At 43.0% G+C, this 24,692-nt stretch overlaps 1 protein-coding gene across 2 annotated transcripts in view; it reads left to right on the top strand.

The window, feature by feature from the left end:
• The window catches only part of LOC113578500 (rho GTPase-activating protein 6), a 42,667-nt gene that overhangs the window by 6,816 nt on the left and 11,159 nt on the right, over positions 1-24,692 (top strand). For both annotated transcript variants that reach the window (XM_027011784.3, XM_081700852.1), the window contains 5 exons: positions 18,521-18,680; positions 21,112-21,183; positions 23,105-23,382; positions 23,699-23,894; positions 24,036-24,091. In XM_027011784.3, coding sequence (XP_026867585.2) covers positions 18,521-18,680; positions 21,112-21,183; positions 23,105-23,382; positions 23,699-23,894; positions 24,036-24,091 — 762 coding nt within the window. The remainder of the gene's footprint in view (positions 1-18,520; positions 18,681-21,111; positions 21,184-23,104; positions 23,383-23,698; positions 23,895-24,035; positions 24,092-24,692) is intronic.

Genomic DNA, 24,692 nt, shown 5'->3' with positions numbered 1-24,692 from the left:
TTTATGGAGTTGATTGTTTGTTTAATGATCTTCATATGTATGTGTTTATTTGAGTGATGGAAGCTTGTTCTTCTCAGCCCTGTGTGTGTACAGGTGTGTGTGTGTGTGTGTGTGTGTGTGTGTGTGTGTGTGTGTGTGTGTGTGTGTGTGTGTGTGTGTGTCTATTTTAGAGAAGGATCTGTGAGGCACTATAGCGGTTCTGATTATGTTGGCCTTTACACAGAAGTCTTAGCAGAGAAAGACATTCTTTGTCTGACTGGGAGAAGGTTGCACAAGCTTCTAATGTGAACCTTTTTTTTTTTCTCTGTTGCCTAAGGTGAGACTCTATTTGTAAGTGAGATTTAGATTATCTTATTGAGACAACATCTACTGAAGAGAAGAGACCTGCGACTGTTTTTTATGATGTGTAGCTTCATGATTTCATGCCATACCTTGTCATTGTTTATTCACACATGGATATCTCTGAGAAGATGCCAGTGCCGCATTTGTTATGAAGTTCTGGGTGTCGCCAGGCATGTGTAACCCCTACTGTCTCCTTTGTAGTTTTATAGGTAGTTTATGCATGATTTTGAAAAATAGTGGTGCTCTGGAATTAATCCTCTAATTCTATTATCAGTTATGCTCCTTCATTGTACCACATCATATTACATTCAAGCTGTCATGAATAACTGTCATGACATAAGACTTCCTACCTGTGGGTTATGGGTATGAGTCACTTGAAAATCTTCCTTGATCGTTTTTTATAGAGCGGCTCTGGGCCATGCGGGGCTTCAAAACACCAAAATCTTCTTGTCCTGAGACATCCTGATGGAGCCCAAATTGGGTATACCTCATTTCCTGTCTTTTAACAGTGTTACCTGTCCCTTGTTGTTAGTCTGGCATGCTGTCACTTGTCATTGACTCCAGATGTACATAAGAGAGGTCAAAGAGCAAGGTAGGCACTAGATAACAAGCGATGCAAAAAGGTATATTCCTTTCCAGGCTATCCTTACTGTCCTCCCTCACTCTCTGCCTTATCTCTGTCGGGAGCATCTGTCTGCCGTCTGAGAGAGCCAGCAGACCGTGAAGCTCCTCTCACTGGCCTGGCTCAGCGGACTTCATTGCTCTTCATTCTGACGAGGCGTTCAGCCTCACCTCTTTGACCCATCTGTCTTGTTAGCTTGGATAATCCATGTTATCTTGGGTGAAGGAGTGAGAACACATATAATTCTATTATCCATAGGGGAAACACTGACATACCTGACATAGCTTCTTGGGATGAACACATCAAGATGCCTTCAAGTGAGAAAACTGCAAACATTTAGAATGTTGAATCTACAAAGTTGGGTTCTTGAGCTTGGCAAAACTATCCTTTCTATAAACACTATGCCACTTGTAGACTTGGGCACAGTAAGAGAATAACTGTTAGTTAACCCCCTTGGTACCCATAATTTTTGTCTTGAACTTTTCACTTCTAGTAAACTGTAGTCAGTCAAGCTGCATCCCTTGTGAAAAACACATACTACAAGAATTAACATAAGTATCAGATTCTTAGGCGTGGATGGTCTTGCCACTGTGTGCTAATAGGGTCAGCAAAGCTCAGTTGGCAGGCTTAAGCAAAAGCTCCCAGGTTATATGAAGTTCCAATTGTTAAATCTGACTTCAGGTCAGGTTTGTGGTTTTACCATGGATGGTTATGATATGATTCTGAATCAGGGGAGCTACTTTTGTGTCAGTGTGAAGAGATCCCTTGACATGCTATCCTACACTGCATTACAAAGAACTGCTCATGAGCAATCAATTACTGGTGAAACAAAACAATGTGGAGAGACAGCAGGTTCTTCTTCTCAGCTCTCTCAAGGGGGTGGTTAGCCTGATCTCCACTAACATTCATGGACTTTGAGGAAGAGATTAGTTTGATTTGAAGGCATCTCGTCTAAGAAAACACGGCTGAGCTGCGCTGGGACTCAGCACTTAATGTTTTCTTAAGCCAAGGTCAACAGCATCTGAGAGACGAAGGTTTCAGTGACAGCTGTCAAACAATCTAGAGTGATGAATAAAGTTCAAACTCAGAAAGAGATGGAAAGAGATGGAGAGAATGAAAGAGAGGAGTGAAGGTTATTTTTTAAATGCATTAGTGAGAAATTGATTTGGATTTCTAGTGAAAATAAGTGATGGCAGGTGGTATCTTATAAAGACTGAACCCATGTGTCTTACCCATGTGGGCCTTGGTAGAAAAAAGATGAAGTGCTGAGCCCCAGTGCAGTTTGCCTGAGACAGGAACCGCTAAACATACCTCGCCGTACATATTGCGTACTTAGGAAACATGAAGTGTTTGAATCCTTATCTATTATTTTTTTCTGAATAGGATTTCTGACAATACCTCACGAAAGTCAAGGGTAGCAGGTTTCTCTGAACTGAGGGAGGTATGAAAACAGCACATGGGAGTCACCCAACCATCACAAAATGGTGACCCTTCTGCTCTCACAAAGAAAATGTACAGTGTCATAAAGGGGCCACACATTCCAGTTCCTTCATGGACTTTTTATTGTCCACAAGTAAGCGGTGTAACATTCCATTCTGATGTGCTACACACGACTTGGACGGACTCTCTTATCTTTATCTCGACAATGCTTTTTACTTTATCGCCCTATATCTCCCTGAGTGGTCTCTTAGGATAACTTAGTTCAATGGCTCTCGCATAAGGATTTAAACAAGCATATGAGTGGCTGAATGTTCAGCTTGCAAGTGTGAATTTTATCATATGTGTGGGTTGTCATGAAGTGAGCTCTTGATTCATACAACTCTTACCTGTGTACAATACCACAGGTGCTGTGTGTGTAGCTCAAGGCCATGGCCTGTTTCACATCCACAGAACATGTACAGTCAAGGGCCAATATTTGTGTTTTATTGTACTGCCAAAGCATGGCAAACACTCTTGGTACATGCCACAAGATAGCGTCCCAATAAAGGCTGGACATTCTTATCTGTTTATCTGAGAGGTGAGGCACCTGTTGGAATGCAACAGTTTGGAGAAGTTAAATCGTGTGTGAAGCACACCTCTAGGGACCTCTACCCATAAAACGAAAGATCACAATCTCACAGCCATGCTTCACTTTGACCCACATGTACCTTGTCATACGTTTCCTTGCTAGCACTTGCACTGCATGTGTTTATTCTCATTTCCTCTTCCTTTTTCTTGCTTGTGATCAGAGAAGCTCGTTCTGGGGTTGACTAACCTATTACTTAGCTGGTAGCATTGACACTTATTGTATACAATGAGAAACTATTTTTTTCTCTTCTGCCAATAATAAGTGCGTTCACAGTTTGGCTACCAGATGGGCATGCTGTATGTTCTAGCCTAGCCTGACCCACTGAGATGTTTGTGGTTTTGTTATTTAATTGCCTGGCATTATATTGTACAAAGTAACCTTCCCTGAATTCAATTCACACGTTAACAGGTGTGGAAAGGCGTGCTGCACATGGGTAAATACTGTGAGAAGTAATTTGACACTGGGCATTTGGTTTGTAGATGTGGGAACTCCCATTTAGGAATTACAACATCTACACAGGACATTTGGAACACTAATGCCCAGTAGAGCAGTTACCAGTCCATCTGGCAAAATAATGGAAAAGAGCACCAAAAACCTGAACTGACATGACCTTTGAGTCAACAAATTTGTGAATTAAAGGAAAAATGTTCACATGTTCCATGGCTTTCTTTATGTGAGCTTGGAGATCTTCAGTTTTAAAGGCCATTTCTATACCAAACAGGTGTCAAAACAGGGGCAACTGTGTAATCCTGTTATGAATAACGCTCTGTTATGGAATTCTGATGTAATTGCATTTTAATGATAAGTCTTGGAAATAATCAATGATGAATACTTTTTTTTTAAATTGTTTTTTACCTAGTCAATGTGTGTTAATAATCAAAGGAAAATCCATTCAGCAATGGAAGAGTTGTTCTTGGTAGGTGTTTCCTGTTCGTGATTAAAGGTAACGATGAAAAAGAAACAGTTTTTTCTGTAGCTGTGGAGGCTCTGAAAAAGCTGGAGCTATGCATGAGCAATCTCTGGTCTCTCCCCACCTTGAAAGGCAGAGGTGGGAGAAGCAAGTTTTCATTGAAATTTGATAGAATAATGCATACATGTATCTGTATGTGTGTATTGGTCTAAGATTGTGTGTTTGGGGTGGGGGGTAGGTGGGTTGTGTGAGAGAGATATAGAAGAAATTCTGCTGTTCAGTCGCTCTGACCTTTTGTGTACTTTTTGCTCCTTTCCAACTGTGCTTCTATCAATCATAGAATTGCTCATTGTTGAGCTTACAGCAGACAGATCTCAGAGCTAGTACTGTGTGCCCAAAAAAGCAGTCTTCCCTCTACTTCCTCATTGTTTTTTTGCTGCTGCTGATCTGACACCAGTTGACCATGTTCTTAATAGCCATCTTTCCTCATTTACGCTTAAGCTGTGTGTGCCAAAGCTACACATTTTCCTATAGGCAAAACCCAGGCTTTGGCCTGCTCTGCCGTCCCTGCACCAAAAATGTCCTTCCACTGCCCATGGTGGTCTTTAAAGTGAGAACAGCCTAAGAGCATTGTTACTTTGGTCTGAGCTCGCCACAGCACTCTCAGCAGTTGCAAGGCAGCCCTTGTCGGTCAGGGTGAGAAACCCTGTGAGTGCTATGTGCAAGCTGGTGAAAGGCTTATGAGACACACAGGCATATGGAACATTTGTGCCAAGGTGTAGTAAGCACAGAACCTGTACTTGAACTTGGTTCTTTAGGGAAATTCTCAAATGTCATAATGTTTTATTAAGTTTATTGTTTATTGTTGTAATTGTTTTATCTTTTTTGTAGTTGACATTGTGTTGATGATGGATGCTACTGTATAGCTGATCAAGAGTTGAAAGAAAATGAGAAAAATGAAGATTAAATGTTGTTTTTTTTTACCAGTGCAGCAACAATTTGATTGCTGTGGACAAATTGAGGCAGGTTGCTTCTTGTTTGCATCTTATAGGGAGGTGAGGCAAAGGTGTTGATTCTGAGGGTTGTTTTTAGTTAGGAACGCCTGTTTAAAAAAAGCAGGTTTGCTGTAATGACAACTGCCATCTAAGTGTCTAAGCTAAGGCCCTACGATAACTATGACATCTTCATTTTCTGGCAACTTTGATTAATTTTACGTTGGAATTGAAAGTAGTGGCATCTGGTTAGTTATTAACTGGATGGCTCCTGCGGCTGGTGTGTTATATCAGAAAGCCTTTACAATAGCATAAAGAGTCTGTCCCTGTAGCAAGCACTGGTAAGCACAGTGTACAAATTGTGTACTTGAGGGAAAGTAAAGGTTACCCTGGTAAAATATTACTTGATTAAAATTCAAGTAAAAACATATTTGTTTTTTAATATACTTAGATATCCAGTGTTAAAATATTATATTGTTATATCATTTTCATTAATGTTCCATTATAGAAACACATGTAAATTCTGCTCCAATATTTCACAGATATCTTTAAGATAAACTTGTAGTGTTCACACTTCCACAGGCAGTACAGAGGGTAACATTGATAAGGAACTTGACCCTAGGCTGTAGCAGTACAGCTATCATTAGCTTATTAGCTTCTGTGTGTTTGTGCCAGGTCAAATAAATCATGAAGTGTAATTACAGGTGTGCTGTGCCATGATTAGTTTGCTTCTGTGTTATTTCTCCCATTTAGTGAAGTGAAAAGTAGGATAATTGACTTTGAAATGTAGTGGAGTGAAGGTGATAAGTCTCCAAAAATGGAAACGCTTTAATAAAGTGCAAAGAAAGCAATGCCTTTTCTAATCAGTGTCTTGAATGTAATAGATATTGAAAGATGACTTAAAGCCCATCCCTTCTGATGTGGGCTTCCTTCCTTTTGCAGATAGTTTTCCACTGATTTGCAGGTGGGTCATGCTAAAAGTAGGACAGAGCAAGCATAAATTACACATGTTGTACCACTGAGTTGAGCAGTGGGGAACTGTTTACCAAACATATATGAATGGTTGAATCTAGACCTCGTTTGAACATGTGGCTCTGATTCACTGGAAAAATGGCCCTGAAGAAGAGCAGCTTCCACAGTGGTGGTTCTGTGTATCCAGGCGATATATTATTGCTTGGAGTTTGAAGACTGGAGCCTCTGTGGTCACATGGAGGAGAGGAACAGTTACCATTCTCATCCAAGTGCACTGCGCAAACTGATGCAATATAAATGTTTATTTTAATTTTGTAGTAAGGTCAAAAAATGTATTACAGCTAAAAATGTATTACAGCTAAGATACTGTAGTGACAGTGCAACAGTTTTCAAAACTGCTATACAATATGCATCAGAGGAGGTATTATGAGAAAACAAAACTATTAAAAACTGCAATTAATTAAAACTGCAACTGTAATTAGTTATGCAATTTGTCATACTGCCCGAACCCCTATCACACTACACTACCCAGCAGACTGTTCGTCACCCGGTCAACGACTCAGTCAGATTGTGAATATTGAATTCACCTATGTGTTCAGAGGATTTTGTATATAAGCCTGTCTCAAGCTCTCATACATTGTGAAGTATTGCCTCTAGATTCATCTAAGCAAATCGAGCATTATTTTCTTTGATCTTATTCCTGTGTATCACACCCTGTGTATCACACCATGGCTTGAGCAACATAACCCTAGCATATCATGACCCCAAATGGAGATAACTCAGTGGTTGGCTCAATGTCGGAAGGACTATTTGACGCAATTAAACTTTGTTCCACAATGATAGAGAGTCCTGATGATGACCAAGCCTTTTCCTCTCCTCAAGAACATTGTATCGTATGTATCGTCCAGGAGCTAGCAATACGAAAGCTGATGCCCTGTCCCGTATTCTCAAGGGAGAATGAGGAGAAATTGGACAATAAAGACAATAAAGAAATCATCCTACCTACCTGGGTGCACCTGGCATCCATACGATGGGATATTGATGAAGAAATAGAACAAGCCACACAAGGCACTGTCACCCAAAGACTCCAGGAAAGTTTCCCTGCAGGAAAACTCATGCCGCTTCCCATACCTGAAAGACCCTGGTCTCACATTGCCTTGGATTTCGTCACTGGTCTCACATTGCCTTGGATTTCGTCACTGACCTCCCATATTCCGAAGGTAATACTACAATCCTTACTGTAGTGGATAGGTTCTCTTGAAGTGTGAGGCTCATTTCTTTCCTAAGCCTGCCCACAGACTTCCAAACTGTTGAAACGTTATTCACCCTAGTGTTCCGTATATTTGGCATCCCAGAGGACATATTATCTGATAGGGGACCTCAATTCACGTCTCATGTTTGGTCTTCTTTTTTTCAACACATAAGGGTAGCCATTAGCCTCACATCTGGTTATCACCCTCAGTCAAATGGACAATGTGAACGAACTAATCAAGAACTGAATAATTTCCTGCGGTTTTTATATGAATAATCCATCATATTGGTCCAAATTCCTACTTGGGCAGAAATGGCACAAAACTCGCTCACTAGTTCTTCCACCTTTTGAGTGTATTCTAGGTTACCAGCCGTCTATGGCTCCATGGACTTCTATCACAGCTGATATCCCTGCTGTGGACAAGTGGATGCAGTGTAACGAGAAGGTATGGGAGGAGACACACCAATGTATCAAACACACCCTACAAAGATACAAAGAAATAGCAGACAGACACAGAGGGGACACCCTGACCTACCAACCAGGTGACCAAATGTGGCTTCTACGTGGGACTTTCTGTAAGCCAGGGTCCTGTCACAAACTGGGCCCCAAGTATATCAGCCCCTTTGAAGTAGCCAAATGGATCAATGAGGTCATATACCAACTCAACCTCCTTTCACTCTTCCGTATCTTGAGGTCCTTTCATGTGTCTCTTCTCAAGCCCGTTATTCCAGGTCCTTTGGATGAGGTTTCTCCAGATGATACCCCGCCTCAACCTATTGATTATGACGGCACTCCGGTATATGCAGTACTCCGCATTCTGGACTCCAGGAAAAGGGGTGATTTAATACGATACCTGGCGGACTGGGAGGGGTTCGCCCTGAGGAACAAAGCTGGGTTCCTTGCTGTGATGTACTGGATCCCGGCCTCCTTTCGGACTTCCACATGAGATACCCGGACCTGCCGGGATTCTCATACTGGATTCTCATACTGGACGGAAGTCTGCCATGCTGGCAAGGGGTCGTCGTGGTCGTCCTCGTACCTCGGCTGTCCCGGACTCTTTGGAGGGGGGTATTGTCATACCGCCCGAACCCCTATCACACTACACTACCTAGCAGACTGTTCGTCACCCGGCCAATGACTCAGCCAATCAGGGACATTCAGTAAGATCGTCGTCACCAGAATATTGAATTCACCCATGTGTTCAGAGGATTTTGTATATAAGCCTGTCTCAAGCTCTCATACATTGCGAAGTATTGCCTCTAGATTCATCTAAGCAAATCGAGCATTATTTTCTTTGATCTTATTCCTGTGTATCACACCCTGTGTATCACACCATGGCTTGAGCAACATAACCCTAGCATATCATGACCCCAAATGGAGATAACTCAGTGGTTGGCTCAATGTCGGAAGGACTATTTGACGCAATTAAACTTTGTTCCACAATGATAGAGAGTCCTGATGATGACCAAGCCTTTTCCTCTCCTCAAGAACATTGTTATCGTATGTATCGTCCAGGAGCTAGCAATACGAAAGCTGATGCCCTGTCCCGTATTCTCAAGGGAGAATGAGGAGAAATTGGACAATAAAGACAATAAAGAAATCATCCTACCTACCTGGGTGCACCTGGCATCCATACGATGGGATATTGATGAAGAAATAGAACAAGCCACACAAGGCACTGTCACCCAAAGACTCCAGGAAAGTTTCCCTGCAGGAAAACTCATGCCGCTTCCCATACCTGAAAGACCCTGGTCTCACATTGCCTTGGATTTCGTCACTGGTCTCACATTGCCTTGGATTTCGTCACTGACCTCCCCTATTCCGAAGGTAATACTACAATCCTTACTGTAGTGGATAGGTTCTCTTGAAGTGTGAGGCTCATTTCTTTCCTAAGCCTGCCCACAGACTTCCAAACTGTTGAAACGTTATTCACCCTAGTGTTCCATATATTTGGCATCCCAGAGGACATATTATCTGATAGGGGACCTCAATTCACGTCTCATGTTTGGTTTTCTTTTTTTCAACACATAAGGGTAGCCATTAGCCTCACATCTGGTTATCACCCTCAGTCAAATGCACAATGTGAACGAACTAATCAAGAACTGAATAAATTCCTGCGGTTTTTATATGAATAATCCATCATATTGGTCCAAATTCCTACTTGGGCAGAAATGGCACAAAACTCGCTCACTAGTTCTTCCACCTTTTGAGTGTATTCTAGGTTACCAGCCGTCTATGGCTCCATGGACTTCTATCACAGCTGATATCCCTGCTGTGGACAAGTGGATGCAGTGTAACGAGAAGGTATGGGAGGAGACACACCAATGTATCAAACACACCCTACAAAGATACAAAGAAATAGCAGACAGACACAGAGGGGACACCCTGACCTACCAACCAGGTGACCAAGTGTGGCTATCTACGTGGGACTTTCTGTAAGCCAGGGTCCTGTCACAAACTGGGCCCCATACCGCCCGAACCCCTATCACACTACACTACCTAGCAGACTGTTCGTCACAGGGCCAATGACTCAGCCAATCAGGGACATTCAGTAAGATCGTCGTCACCAGAATATTGAATTCACCCATGTGTTCAGAGGATTTTGGATATAAGCCTGTCTCAAGCTCTCATACATTGCAAGTATTGCCTCTAGATTCATCTAAGTTTATCTAGCGTTATTTTCTTTGATCTTCTTCTTGTGTATCATACCCTGATTTTGTATTTCTCGTTGCCGATTTTTGCTTGCCCCTTTTTTGGAATCACTGCCTGGTTTTGGGTTGCTCTTTGGTTTTGACACGAACTGTTCTGTCTCTATGATTTGGATTTCCCCTTACTTTGCTCTTTTGGGTTTGACCCTGGTTTATTCAACTACCACCGAGTTGAACACTAATAAAGCTCCTGTTTTATATCTGCGAGTGTCTGATTCTGCTTGGCCCGTCACACAATTCAGCTTTATACTTCAAATGCAAGTAATTTGATTTCACAGCAAAACTTCAAATACAGCAGCAAATAAGGGTAGTATCCAAGACACTTAAAAATGCATTTTAGAATACAAATGCTAAACATGTAATAAGAATCTGCATTTTGCATTTGTAAACATTAGTATTGGTAAGCATTAGCTTGGCGATGCTGATGTCCGATCAAATGACAGTTAAGTGTTTAAGGTGTTAACACTTAAAGTGTTAGGTGTAAGGTGTTAACACTTAAGTGTTTAATGTCGGAGACTCGCTCCGTGGCGTTGTTAAGTTTTGGTCGGATGCCTGTGGCATGAAGCCACGACGCAGGATTCTGCAGGCGGCATTCTCTGTCGCGCGGGGGACAGAACCATCTTTTACACTTGGTTGTTGAGGGAAATGTGGCAGAAGATCCATAGCAAACTAATTACGGTGGCTCGTGGCAAATGACTCTGTATTTGTCGGTACACGCAGTTATTCGCGGGTGGTTTCACTTGCGGTGGAAGAGCACGCTGTCTGTAAACAGTGGAGTTTATTCCATCGCTTGGCTTTTAGCGAGTGTTAAATTCGGCGACAGTCAAGCCATGCTGTAAAACTGATGAGAGTTAACAGTTGCTTTAGGATATGTCATTTTTTAAATAAATGGCGATTGTTCAGTTTATTTATTTTTCCTTATTTTATTGGATAAATTATCATTCAGATCGTGTGCACATACGCGCGCCCGCACACACGTGTGAAAAAAACAAAAAAAACATGGGCTGTTTTTCTAAATAATCCCGAGGCAAACTCAAAACCCAAGTTGATTTTGAAACAAAGTGAGCTTGATGCTGCGCATATGAGACTGAGCACTAACAGCCAAGCAGGACAGTCAGCTGACCCACTATCGTTTTTTCTGTCAACAGGCCGCTGAAAGCGTGCCACACTATATGCTGTAATCATTTACATATTTTTCATGAGCTCGGTTCGGTGTTGTTACCCCGACTGAGGGATTTACCATCTGGCATGTGTGGCAAGATTACACACATTCCAGGGGTGTATAAAAAGCAACTGCAGCCAAAAAGTGCGAATAATGGGAATAAGGGTGTGTGTGTGCGCACGCGCGTGCGTGTGCGTGTGCGTGTGTGTGTGGGGGGGTATTGAAGAAAGACAATGCTAGATAGCAGAAGGGAGGTAGAAAGACATCTGCCTTTGGATGAGATAGGAACACTGCAAAGGGGATTTAGGTTTCAGAGAAGTTGCAACCACCTGCTATAAAGTTGCTTGCGGTTTGCAGGGTGGTCTTTGTGTAACACAAGCTCATGGATCATGGTTCAGTGTTCTACAGTTGACAGTGCACGCTACATGGTTGTGCTGAAGAGTCCCTGTAGAGATGCAGGACCAGAGGGAGATTCAGAGAAGCTTCTGCCTCACACGAGAAGACTGGACCATCCCTCGCTAAAAAGACGGTAGATAGGCACATAAGAGGCACAAGAGAGGCTAGGGTGCAAAAACTCACAGTGTCACAGTATCACAGAGAGTATGTAGAAACATAATGTAGAGGAAATTTTCTTGACTTTAGGTTTAAATATATGCTAGTAGACTGAGTTTGGCTAGAGAGGGCTTTCTTGTCATGATGCTTTAGTTATTTTTGTCCGAGGCATCGTGATATAATATTATAGTTATAATATTATAATATTATAGTTCTTACTCTAGGATGGCTTTGTGAATCTGTGCAAATAGCAATGGAAATGATATCACAAAACCTCCAGGAAATTTTGTAATGCAGCATATTATATAACAGTAACACCATCTTTAGCTGCAATGTGAGTCCTTGGAGCCATTCATATGTGTGTGGTTATGACCTGCAGGTTGTTACATTGAAGTCTAGACTGAAGTCTAAATTGACTGATACTTTACACTCTGCGTTCAAACCTCAATTATTAAAGTGACTACTGTGTGGCCTCAGTTATGAGTATCTTGCTACATACCTTCCCCTTTTCAGGTGATTATATAACCACGTCCAGCGCATTCAATCGTTTTACCATCCTTTTCATGTTTATTTGTTTTAAAGTATTATTTACGTATGTTTAGCTCCAGTGAGTCCTTCTCAAATTTTGCCAAAACAATCCGCTTCATGTCACTACCCAAACTGTCTTGCATCATTGGATGCAGATAAATTTCCTTCTGCCTCCACTGACTTCATTTTGCCCTGCTCCACACTGTCTTCTAACCAATCAGGTGTCAACTGGGAAATAGAGATTAGCAGCAGTAGGTGGAGGGCATATTACTCTTCCTACTCTGACAGTCCAGTGGGCATCACCAGTACCATAATTGCCATCAAATGTTAAAGCCCAGCGATGTTCCAGACAAACACGGAAGCTGTCTGAGTGCCACCTTGTTAAAAAGAGAGAGAGAAAGAAAAATGAAAAGAAAAAAGGAGAAAAAAACCACAACAATGAAAGATATCCATCCCTTCGAGTGTGTTTTTGCAATGTATACACATTCACCAGGGTTACAGCACCAGTCAGTATCCTGATGAAAAGAGAGGCAGGAGGCCCTTTCCCCGGCTTTGCGTGGAGTGTCTTACCTCACAACCACAGATGTGTGTTCCTGATATCCTCCTCAGAGGATTCTGGGAACAGACGTGTTTGTGCATGGGGCAGATGTTTCTGTGACACATGTGCATTTCTCTTTGCCGAGACCATGATTTTTCATATCTGGGTTGACACCAGGCCATGTTTCTCTCACACTATTCTGAGATATGACACATGGCATTAAAATGCCATTTCTCAGCATCAGATAAATACTCTGCAGTATTATACATATGTGTGGCATCAAAAAAGGGTATTCTTAACCATGCACACATAACATGATAAGTAATCCATTAAATTTTCATCATTTACATACGATGTACATTGGACTGTGACTCTCTGTCTCTCTGTCTCTGTCTCTGTCTCTCTCTCTCTCTCTCTCTCTCTCTTACAGATCCTTAAAAAAGTTACAAACTGAAAAAAACTCTTGAATACATACCCAACTGCTTCAGACTAGTAATTGGTAGAACCAGCCTTTGCTGCAGTAGCAACTCTGTAAGTTTCTACCAGTTTTGCAGATTGTTTGGGAGTGATTTTTGTCCACTCGTGCTGGCAGGTTTGCTCCAGGTTGTTGATGGCAATTTTCAAATATTGCCACTGATTCTAGAGTGGATTGACATCTGGTCTTTGACTTGGCCATTGTAGAGCATTCACCTTGTTGTTTTTCAACAGCTCGTACGTTGCTTTGGCCTTCTGCTTGGGATAAGTATTCTGCTAACAGGTAAAGTTTCTCTCAAGCTTAATTTTTTTTGGCACACTGAAACAATTTGTTTCGTAGTATCTGCCTGTATTTTGCACCATCCATCTGGCCTTCATTTTTAACAAGATGCCCAGTCCCCATTGAGGAATAGCATCTCCACAACATGCTGCCACCCCCATACTTCACAGTTGAGATGGTGTTTGTTGAGGAATGGGCAGTGTTTGCTTTGCACCACATATAAGTGTTTTGAATTTTGGCCAAAACCCTTTTTTTGTCATTTGACCACAAAACATTATCCCACATTTAAACTGATCCTTTTTGGCAAACTCCAGATGTGCTTTGATGTGGTTTTCCTTCAGTAATGGCCTCTTTCTAGCTACCCTCTCCTATAGGCTACTTGTAATCTGAGCTCTTGATATTGTTGACTGGTGCCCCTTCACTCCAGTCTCAGCCACTGAAGTCTGGAGCTCCTTCAGTGCGATTGTTGCCCTCTCTGTGGCTTCCCTCACAAGCCTCCTTGTTGCTTGGACACTGAGTTATGAGGATGACCTTGTCTAGGCAGTGTATGAGTGTTTTGATGGAACTTCCATTTCTTCACTTGATTTTCTTAATCATTTTTTTTCAATTGATCTAACAGTAATGTATTATTTTTATTATCGTTAGTTTTCATATATATAAAGTGATTGCAACATCAGGACCAAGGAACACAAAAAATACCAAGCGCTAAGAGAAGAGCTGGAAAGGATGTGGAAGGTGAAGGCAACACTGGTTCCTGTGATAATCGGAGTATTAGGGGCTGTGAACCTCAAACTGTGATCTGTCCAGAAGAGAGCAGTCTTAGGAGCAGCTAAGATAATATGCAGGACCCTCAAGCTCCCAAGCCTCCGGTCGAGGACCTGAGCTTGAAGGAAAAAAAGACTGCGCATAGGAGGGCAAGTGGGAAATTTATATATGGGTGGTCTTTTTTTTATATATATATTATACATTATGCATATATACATACATTATATATACATAGAAAACAGATAGATTGAATCCTTGTTTGTTCACAGTTGATGGACATGATGTTTGTTCTACACTATAGAAACATTCATCCCAGTTGTTGATTTGTCAGTCAGTATGTCCCAAGAATTTTTTTCACCTGATTTAGCTTGGAGTAATCCTCTGTGAATAAATGCTGTGAATTCTCTTCAGAGCGTATTGTGTTTGTCTGTGTGTGTTGCTTTCACCAGGGCTGTAATTCAATTATGAGGAGAAAAAAAATGTTCTTTGCGTCATACCACATGTTGTTGTCCCACTCATATTTCTAGCAGTGTGTTGGGCAGGTGGTGCGTGGGCCTAAACTTAGATAGAAATGAATCTAAAGAATTTAAGCAGCAAAACCAATTACACTGCCATTCCTAAAGCAGATTGTGTATGTCACAACCCTGCTGTCTTTACGGTGAGTAGATCTGTATGTTGCTGCAGACATACAATATCATGCGAGGGCGAATCACTACGGAGTCTATAGAAAAAGACAATGACAATAGGGCAAAATTAAGAATAGACATGACTCAAGCAGAATCCCTTCCCACTCTACCAGAGTCCCATTTCCCCCTTTCTTCAGGAACAAGCTGGCCAAACTGTCTCTGTAATCAGGCAAAGCAAACAAATATGGAAATAATGTGGCGTGAAGCGAGAAGGAGCCTCAATGGCTTTGGGCATCTTTGCCCTGCATGCAGGTGTACACTTGATTGCGCGACCTGTGCTGTGCTGCTGATGGCCCTCATGCCACAGTCGGTGGCTGTCAATTATGTGTGTTTGTGGCGCTAAGTGGTTGTCATGGAGACCTTCGTACTGATCCTGGTAAACCTTGCAGCACTGTGTATTGGTAGCCATGGAAACGTAGATTTCTTTTTGTCTCATATTGCATGATTACCTCTTACCCGTAGCGAGAGCTAAATCAGAGCCCAGCCAAAAGTGCTTATGGGGGGGTGCCTGGCATGGCTGGTGCCATGTTTGCAGCACATGACATGCCTGAAAAAGCTAAACCCTGTTACCTCATAGGAGGCGAAAGAGACGGCATGTCATAGTGATAGCAGACGCGTCTAAGAACCACTGACTTCAATTTCCATTAAAGTAATCCTGAAGACTTCTGAATATTTTCCTAAAAACTAAAGAAATTCACTCTTTCACTTCCAGAGAAGTTTCACCCTTCTGACCCTTGCTATGTGTTGAGCAGACTAAAGTTATTCAGGCAAAATGTGACCGTTGTGTCTTCAGTTCGGTTTGCATCCGCTTTGTCTTGTCTCTCTCCCCTTGGAACAGCATTGACATTTGACATAAAAGCGCTCCTAACATGAAGGGTCCAGTTCAGCCACGTGCGAATCACTGCACGTTTGTGCATTTAACCCCATGTGCATTTATGTCATTTGAAATCCCTGAAGTGTTTCTAATATGAAGGTGCTGTAACCCAGCAGGGATGGCTGGAAGGAAATAAGCTAATTTTGTCCCTGTCCCTGTAGTATTAGTCTGTGTGACATTCTTTTATTTCTGCATGGTGTCTGCATAGCATTGTCAGAGAATTCACAAATGAGATGTTGATTTGAGTGCTAATTGTAATTGTAATTAACTTTTTCCCCGTATAAGCATTTTGCTTGACTGACATGAGTTGTGTCCCACCCCAATGTAGACATGAGTGAAGCAGATGAACAATATAGAGACAGAAGAAATGTCTCAGTAAATTTAACAGGACAAGGCCGAAGTATGTGCATTTAGTCTGTATCAGTTATGAATAGTTCTGCACACTGCTTGTTTTTGGAGCTGTATTGTACAATACCCTTCAGTGGGCAGGACTTCATGGTTTTCTGTCGTTCTCTTATTAACTATTCAAAAAGGCTTTTCATGTGTTTCCCCCCCACATGGAAGTCATTGAGGGTTGAGGGGTGCATACTACATGCTACATGCCTTGTGGTTGAATTCTATATGGGCAAGGCTTCTTAGACCCTTGGGGTGAGGGGTAAGTGGGTGGGGAGTGGAGGGTGAAGAGGGGGTGGTGGAGCTGCAAACCATGAGGTGAAGGGGCAAACGGGTGGGAAAGACAGAAAGAAGCAAATGCGTCCTGAGCTCCTCAGTGAGGGCAAAGCCCCACCTTAGGTGAGGTTAGCAAACCGGCTCGAATCTCACTAGCAGCAGCTGAACAGGCTCAGACGTCCATGAAAAGGGAAGGTTCAGTTGGTGTGTTAATTAACCACGACACTGTGAGTTAGTCACAGCCAGGGTGCTGGCAGAGGCAGAAAGGTTTTGATTCGAGTCCTCGACGACGCATGGAAAAGAGCCATGACGGTATGCAAACAGATCAGGGTGCAAGGGGCCAGCGGGCTGAACTGAAGCACCTCTTCCTTAATTAAAAACAGCGCTGTTTTGCCTAGGCTAGGCAGTGTGTGTGAGCCTCAGAAAGCATTTAGTCACAGTTTCGTGAGGAGGACAGAAGGAATAGGGCATGCGGCTGGGAGATGCGTTTCGCAGACATGCCCTTGCAGGCTCCTCCGGTCACCCAGCTGTTGTTCTTCCTCTTGGCTTCCTGTAGCGCTCTGTCACAATGTCCCATCACTGCAAATCTACCCCCGCCAAGCCCTATGCCGCCATGTGTGAGCGTTTCTGACCAATGAAGTGGCTTGGCTTAGGACCAAACCTCTTTGACGGATGTAAGATATAAACATTGCGATTTGTGAGGTCCCCAAAGGAGAACCTAAGACTCTGAGAGGATTTGAGGGGACCCTTTGTGGCCACCTCACTGGCTTTTCGTTAAGGGGCATCAAGGAATGTGGAGGGGTGGAGCCTTTCACTTTGACCTCTTGTGTTGTGAGAGGGGAGACAGGGCATGCAGCTGCACACATGCTGAGAGTGGAGCTCGGAGCTGTGTCTCATACACACGGGTGCATAAGCACAAGGACACACACACAACACACACACACACATGCACAAACACACACACCCATGCTCCTTCTGTTTCTCTTGCACTCGTTGTTCTGTTCTCTGCGATTCTAGCGGCTGGCTTCGGGTATGTGCCTGCTGTCATTGCAGCCCCATGGGCTCTCTGCATGCCGGGTCTGTTGGGATTTTATAGGCTGTCAACGCAAAACATTAAGTAGTAAATGCCAAAATGTCCCATTAGAAGACTAGATTCAGTGGAAGACAAACCAGGAAGACGTCTTTGAAAAAAACCTCATGCCCTTATGTTGTACATGAACTGTATACACGCAACAGGCAATGTGGGACTGAATGTACAATAGTGAGGATGTGACAGGCGTGTAGAACTATGCAGTTAGCACACATGGTACAAAATTAGTTTCAGTGTTGCGCAACTTGCGAAGACTGACTCCAAAAACCACTTTTTGAGGCTCTTCAGTGTTCTAATGAGTCATTTGCTAGTTTGAGTTTATTTTTCATTTACTATTATAGTTTTAAAAGTCTGAAATCATTGTTATCTATGGAAATAGGAGTTGGCTGGTGCTATGATATATCACTGAAAGTGCAGACACATTGATTCCTGGTCCCCCAGAGAGTAAAGAAATAAAAAAACTAGAACTTTTTGCTTTGATAAGGGAGCTCTCAGAAATAAAGGGATGGAAGTAAAGTTATTCATGACCAGATTAGAGGATTAAGGTAAATCATACAAGTTCTAAAAATGCCTTGAGCTCGCTGCCAGGCCATGCCGAAGTGCTGCCCTCCACTACCCTGCTCATGGTTACGGCAATCCTATGCGCAATATGCCAATGTTTTCCTCAGATATCTCGGTGAACTGTCTATATTATAACAGCTTGCTAAAGCTTGTCCTTGTATGTATTGCCTCACCAAAGAGAGGTTTTATACTTTGATTTAGTGTTTAGCATTTAGCATGAGCAATTAGACTGTACATCTCTGCTCGTTTACCATTAACGTCAAGGGGTTGTGGAAAAACAGGAACCCCCAGGACGCCAGTGATCGTTCATATAAACGATGTCTTTGCTGTAGCCTGTCTGTATCTGTGCAATGCCAAATCTCTATAAGCCTGTGTGGTGTGTGTGTGTGTGGGGGGTAACGGAAAGACGTAACACTTCATTTAGATGATTGTGGATCTGCCTCGTGACATTTCATCAACTCTTTGTGTGTGGCAGGGTGACTTCACCTGGAACAGCCTGTCTGGAAGGAGTGTGCGGCTCAAGCCAGTGACCATCCAGAGCATGTCGGAGCTGGAGAGGGTGAGGCTCCAGGAAGTCGCCTTCAACCGCCTGCTCCAGGACTATGACCTAGGCTGCCAGATCACCATCCCCAAAGGTAAGATCCAACCTGCCAGCCTGCTCCAGCTGTCTTAAAGAAATTAATAAAGATACTTGGTTTAAGCACTGCATCTGCTTCTCCATGGAGTCACTTGTAATAAAACCTACTGTGGAAAATGTGACAGAGATACACTGGAAAAGTCTTTCATGCATCATGGAACATGTATCTACACTTTTTTGGAGCATAGCCCCAAATTGTCTGTTTCGAGTGCCCGGATCCAAGCACTACTTTCAGGATATTTCTCACAAATGCTTTAGGGTGCATCCCGAAATGGAAAGGGGAAGTAGTGATAGGAAAGGAATACATCACATTTTTAGCTTTCATGTTGAGGCAATGACTTGATGCTAGCCAATGGCCTCATGTTAGTCATGCTAGCATATGGCAGAGAAGTATGCAAGAGCTTGTAACTTCAGAGAACCGTGAGATCTGGAGTCGCTTTGATCTGCTCATGTTAACAGACCAAGTCTGTACTGATCAGCAGCCAGGGGCCTGCATCCTGTTCTGCTGCGAGCACTGGAGAAACACCTCTGTTTGGTAATACACACATATACGCAAGCAAAACCTAACCCGACAGGAAACATGCATGGTGTTTGAATTTCTTCAGCTTTTTGGTGCTGAAAATTAGTCATTTTGAGATTTGAGATTCTTTCATGTTGTGAAAAGTATAGAAAATAAAGGAACAAAAAAGAGATGATGAGGTCTGAAATTGGTTGAGTCTGTCCTCCAAAAGTACTCCTTGATTTACAATGGGCTCCAATCAATATCTCCTATCCAAAGCTTTACTTTAACTATCAGTAGGACTGCTGTGAAACTAATTTCATACAAGCATGAAAATGAACTAAGATTAGCATGAAGGAGCCAGCCCTCCTGCACTTGTTTGAACCTGAGGCCTCCTGGATCAGAGGACCAGCTAGCAGGACCAGCACTCATTTTTGAGACCAATGTCTCGCTTCGACAGGAGACATGGCTTAGGTGACTGGCTTCCTGTCTGACAGTGCGCAGCTCCCATTATGCCCCAGAACCAGCATTGCATGCTTAAAAGCTGCTTGTGTGTTTGTCCCTGTCGCTCTGTCCATCTCCCCCCAAAACAATTTAACATGCTAGCCTGCGTTTCCTATTCATTCCAAAGCTCAGGATGCCCATGTGTTTAGGGCCATTCCTCAGTACTATGATGGGAGGTTTGTGGGTGTTCGGTGTGGGTTGCTTTCGTTATTTATCTTGAGTCTGGCGTGCGTCTGGCAGAGGCAAAGCTCTCCAAAGCCATACAGAAAGGCAGAGGAGAGAAAAGAAAACATTGCTCTTGAGTGATTTCACGTGGCGCTGGGCTGAAGGGAGGGGATCGGAGCTTCCTGGGTTTTCCGCTCAGCCACGCAAACCCCATCTGAGAAGAATCCCAACCATTTCCTCTCTCTCCCCCATATATCTGTCTGTCTTAGACATACACATATGGCTGTTCTGCTAGTGTTTCTGAAAGGAGGTTTCTGCTGAAAGGAGTTTAAGGCTGAACAACGGTGGCGTTTATGGCTGAACAATGGCCTTTCTTACTGATCTGAGATTTGAGATCAGATTTTAATGTGAGGTTGTTTGAATTTAGCTAAACCCTGACCCACACCAGCTGAATACCTTTCAGAAGTTGATCATCTTAAACACTTGAACTTCCATAGTTTGTTTGGAGCATGTGTTGAACAATTCCTACGTGTCAGTGTCGATTGCTGTAGCAGTGTCTGTCCATGCAGTTCATGGCCATTTCCATACAGCACTTCTGATGATTGATGGTTGTGGCTGTGCAGCGAAGTGGAGTGGCTTAAGTGCGATGCCGGAGATTCAGTCCAAGAACATGCTGTGCTCCACAGTGGTCTCACGTGAGATATGCTCCAAGAGCACACGCTGTTCCACAATGGTCCCACGTGGCAGTTAGTGCTATGTGAGTGAAACTGGATGGCTAAGCATAAGGAAATCTCCCTTCTGCATGTGGCTGCATTCCTGGGCCTGCAGGAGCATTAAGATGGTTATTTTGAATGAAACACCATTGTTCAGTTAATCTCTTAGATGATGTGTGCCAGATAATCCTGTTTGCATATTGAACCTGCTCCCAACATATCTTAAAGAGTATGTCCTGTTGTTTTGTGATGTGTTTCAATCATTAACCCAGCTGAAGTAAATGAATTCAATTGTAAGAAATGTACAGTAAGTTATCAACATACAGCCTTTATCATTACTGTCTGGGTATTTTGCTGGAAACCTCTAAAAGTGGAATGAATGTGATTTATTGCTTTTTGAGCACACATAGCTCAATTATTAAAGATGGTAGCAAATGTCTTGGGCTTAGTCTACAGTCACATGAGGATTTACTCTTGGTGCAATTAGAAAAATCCCAGTAGCCATTTAAAAAAGTGTTAAAGGTAGACTCTGCACTGTGTGTTTCCAGATGGCCAGAAGAGGAAGAAGTCTCTGAGGAGGAAGCTGGACTCCTTAGCCAAAGAGAAGAACAAAGACAGAGGTAATGTTGATGCCAGCACACAATGACCCCTCTCTTCACTTGACCCGCATAATAGTTACAACTGGGTGCATTAACAGAATCCTGAATGTTAATCATACTGTTACTCAGCACAAAATCTGACCAACGTTTTTCTTGCTAAAATTCCAAGCAAGATGCTTTCATTACTAAGGCAGGTCCTCTGCTGTAGTGTCTTTTTTCAGACTCTGATAGGACAGGACCGTGACAGGCATCCTACAGGCTCTCACAGAAGTGCATCACTTTGTCTTTCCCTCCAGTTGTTTGGATCATTTTGTTCCAGGCCACTGAGGTTCACAAGAGAGTTTCATTGAATGTGTAAAACCCCAGGTGTAATATCTGGCCTACCAAAAAAAGACAGAAAGTGGGTGAGGGTAGATGCATTTACTACTGAGATATATTTAGAAAATTGTAAAGTTTTCCTTGTAAGGGGACACGGAACTGATGAGAGCTATTTGGCCTGAAACGGCATTTTTGGCAGGGTGTCTAGTTTTGAGGGAAATGAATTAAAACGGCAGGAAAGCCACTATGTCCCACGACTTGCCCACGTGTCTGGCTGCCATCAATTTTACAAGGAGAGAACACGTAAACAGATTTAAGTTGTACCTTACCTTCTTTAAAATTTCGAAACTGTTGTGAAATAAGCAATTTTAACTTTGTTTCTGTATGCCGGTAAATGTGTTTAATCTCTTAAGGGACAAGATGCAGTTTGTCATTATTTGTGTATCTAAAACTGAAGTCAGTTGTGCAAGTTTTTTGTAAAGTTCACAATCCGGAGCTGATAAAACTAGTTGCTGTTTACATGCCATTTCAAAGTTATTGAAAAGTACGTTTTTAGTAGCCTTAATAAACTGCTTCATTCCACCCTGAGAGACCATTCCAAGCCTCTGACTGCTGGTTCTCTCACTGTGGATGACAACAACAGGCCTCAGAGATTATAGTGCCCATCAAAAAGAGCTTCAAGTGCAGAAGCAACATAAACAGAAAAATACAGTGCAGGAATTCAACCAGTTTTTGCCAAGGAAACTACACTTTAAGAACCAAATAAATGCTAACATTGTGGTTTTAAATTCCAGTCCTGCAGATTTCTGACATTTTCTTTTACTTATATGTGTTTACTTTTAGTGTTACGACACATACTATTGTAATCTTTTTTTCACTCACCCAAGAGATCCTTTTCATTACACATGGTTGTATAAGGGTATGAGTAAAAGTCAGATTCCTTTGAAATGGTCTGTCTTATTAGAGGTTTGCAGGCATTGTAGATAGGTTCTCTCCTCTTGGCTATAACACATAGACACACTTACACACACACACACACACACACACACACACACACACACACACACACACACACACACACACACACATACACACACAAACACTTTCTCTCATTCTCCCAGCAGGTCTGTTTTGTCTCAGACACTGGTCAGTCAAGGCTGCCTGTCGGCTGAGGACAGCATGTGATGTTTGATCTAACTGGCCCCTGCTGTTCCATTTTCACTGGCCAGCTGTCCATACTATCACAGATCGAAGTGTATACATACACCGTATGCAAAGCACATCTAATATGGAAGGTTTTGAGGTCCTGGTATGTTACTCCATGCTACTCCACTGTGTGAGCTAAGAAAAGCCTGAGCAGCAGAATTGCCAGCGCTGTATAAACACGTTCGATCACCAGTGCGATCACCAGTGCGATCACCAGTGCGATCACCAGTGAGCGCACCTCCAATGTGTTTAGGGTTCATTTAGTACTTGCATTTTTATTGCATCAGATTCAAAGTTGTGAAATTTGAAATTCACGCATGAATTATGCAAAAAGCTTACACGTGCCCTTTACTAAGTTGCTACCCCTGGAACATCAAGGAGCCGGCTGTGCTGATTCCGTCTGCTCTTTGCCTTCCAGAGAGTGCTGCCCAGGCCTTCGGCATCTCCATCTCACAGGTGATTGCCAATGACCGGACACACAGGCAGCGGCAGGAAGGCCAGAGGCAGGAGCCTGCCCCCCGGGACGAGCACAAGGACCCCAGTGACTTGGTCTCCTCCATCCTGCAGTTCGCCACCAGCAAGCGGCCTGCCAAGGAACTCTCCAGCAGCAACTCCTCCCTCAGCTCCACCTCGGAGACGGCCAACGAGTCCACCTCACCCAACACACCGGAGCCAGCACCTCGAGCCCGCAGAAGAGTAAGGGACACCCGCTTTTGTCTTTTCAACAAGGGGCTCTTTAAAAACCAGTATTTTAATGCAAATAGCTTTACTTTTGATGACTTACTAAGGTTCTAAATAATGAGTAAAATACATTGTCTGTGTAAGCACACATCTCTTTGAGCCCTTGTTAGCTTGATTTGCAATCTGTTGGAGTCTTTTTAGTTGCATTATCTATACCAAGCATGCAATTTAAACACCATGGCATGAGTTTTATCAGGAAGGTGCAGTTTCTTCAACTTTTTTGAAACCTTCCTATAACCTTTGTGAATAACAATGTTGACGCCTTCTGCAGGGCGGCATGTCCGTGGACTCCATCACTGACCTGGACGATAACCAGTCTCGCCTGCTGGAGGCACTGCAGCTCTCGCTGCCGGCTGAGACGCCCAGCAAGAAGGAGAAGCACCGGGACAAGAGGCTGAGCCTGAACCCTATTTACAGACAGGTGCCCCGCGTGGTAGACAGCTGCTGCCAACACCTTGAGAAGTATGGTACGCTGCCTATTAGAAACACTGCCTCACACATGAAGCAAAACTCCACATGATGTGGGCAAGTAAAGCTCTCGACCACGATCAGTGTGGTCAGTCGACATCGGTGGGCAGATGTCTGAGCTGTACTTTCTTTCCCTGTAGGTCTGCGAACGGTGGGAATTTTCCGAGTGGGCAGTTCAAAGAAGAGAGTGAGACAGGTAGGAGTGTGAATGCACTTCTACCACCGCACCTTGGTTGCTCTCAGTAATGAGAAGGCTAGGGCTCAATCCAGTGCAGACTGAAGTAACCAATGCAGCTGTTTGTCTTCTTAAGCATTCTTCATTTTGGAGTGACTATTCCAATACTCTGTGGTTTCTCTAGTGATGCTAGATTTTTAGAAATATTAGTTTATTGGATCTACCCTGAAGTGGCTGTCCTTGATGAGTTCTGCTGGGTATTGTTTGATCTGTCCTTTGTTTTGAACTGTGTTGCATTACTACACCCACTGCTTCTGTTATCTCTTCTCAGCATCGGAATGTGGATATTTGGTTTTTTCACATACTCTTTGAAGAGTATGATTTAACCAAACTGTATGTCATTCTGGTGAAAGATCCAGAGAGACGTGACACATTGGTTCTTAATCCTGAGGCTGCTGTTTTTTCTCAAAACAAAAGCATTTTCGTGGAGTAGGTGAGGCTGGAGTGGATCTGGTGAAAGTGCTTTGCCTTTTTCGCTCATAAAACAAGCCTATGACAATTTTCCTGTCACCTCCCTCATTTTGTAATTACACAACACTACAATAGCTGATTTTATCTTTCA

This window comes from Electrophorus electricus, chromosome 18, assembly GCF_041902795.1.
Source record: "Electrophorus electricus isolate QZ-2024a chromosome 18, ASM4190279v1, whole genome shotgun sequence".
Taxonomy (NCBI): Eukaryota; Metazoa; Chordata; class Actinopteri; order Gymnotiformes; family Gymnotidae; genus Electrophorus; species Electrophorus electricus.
Note: the sequence above shows the minus strand (reverse complement) of the source record. Positions and strands in the feature narration are given on the sequence as shown.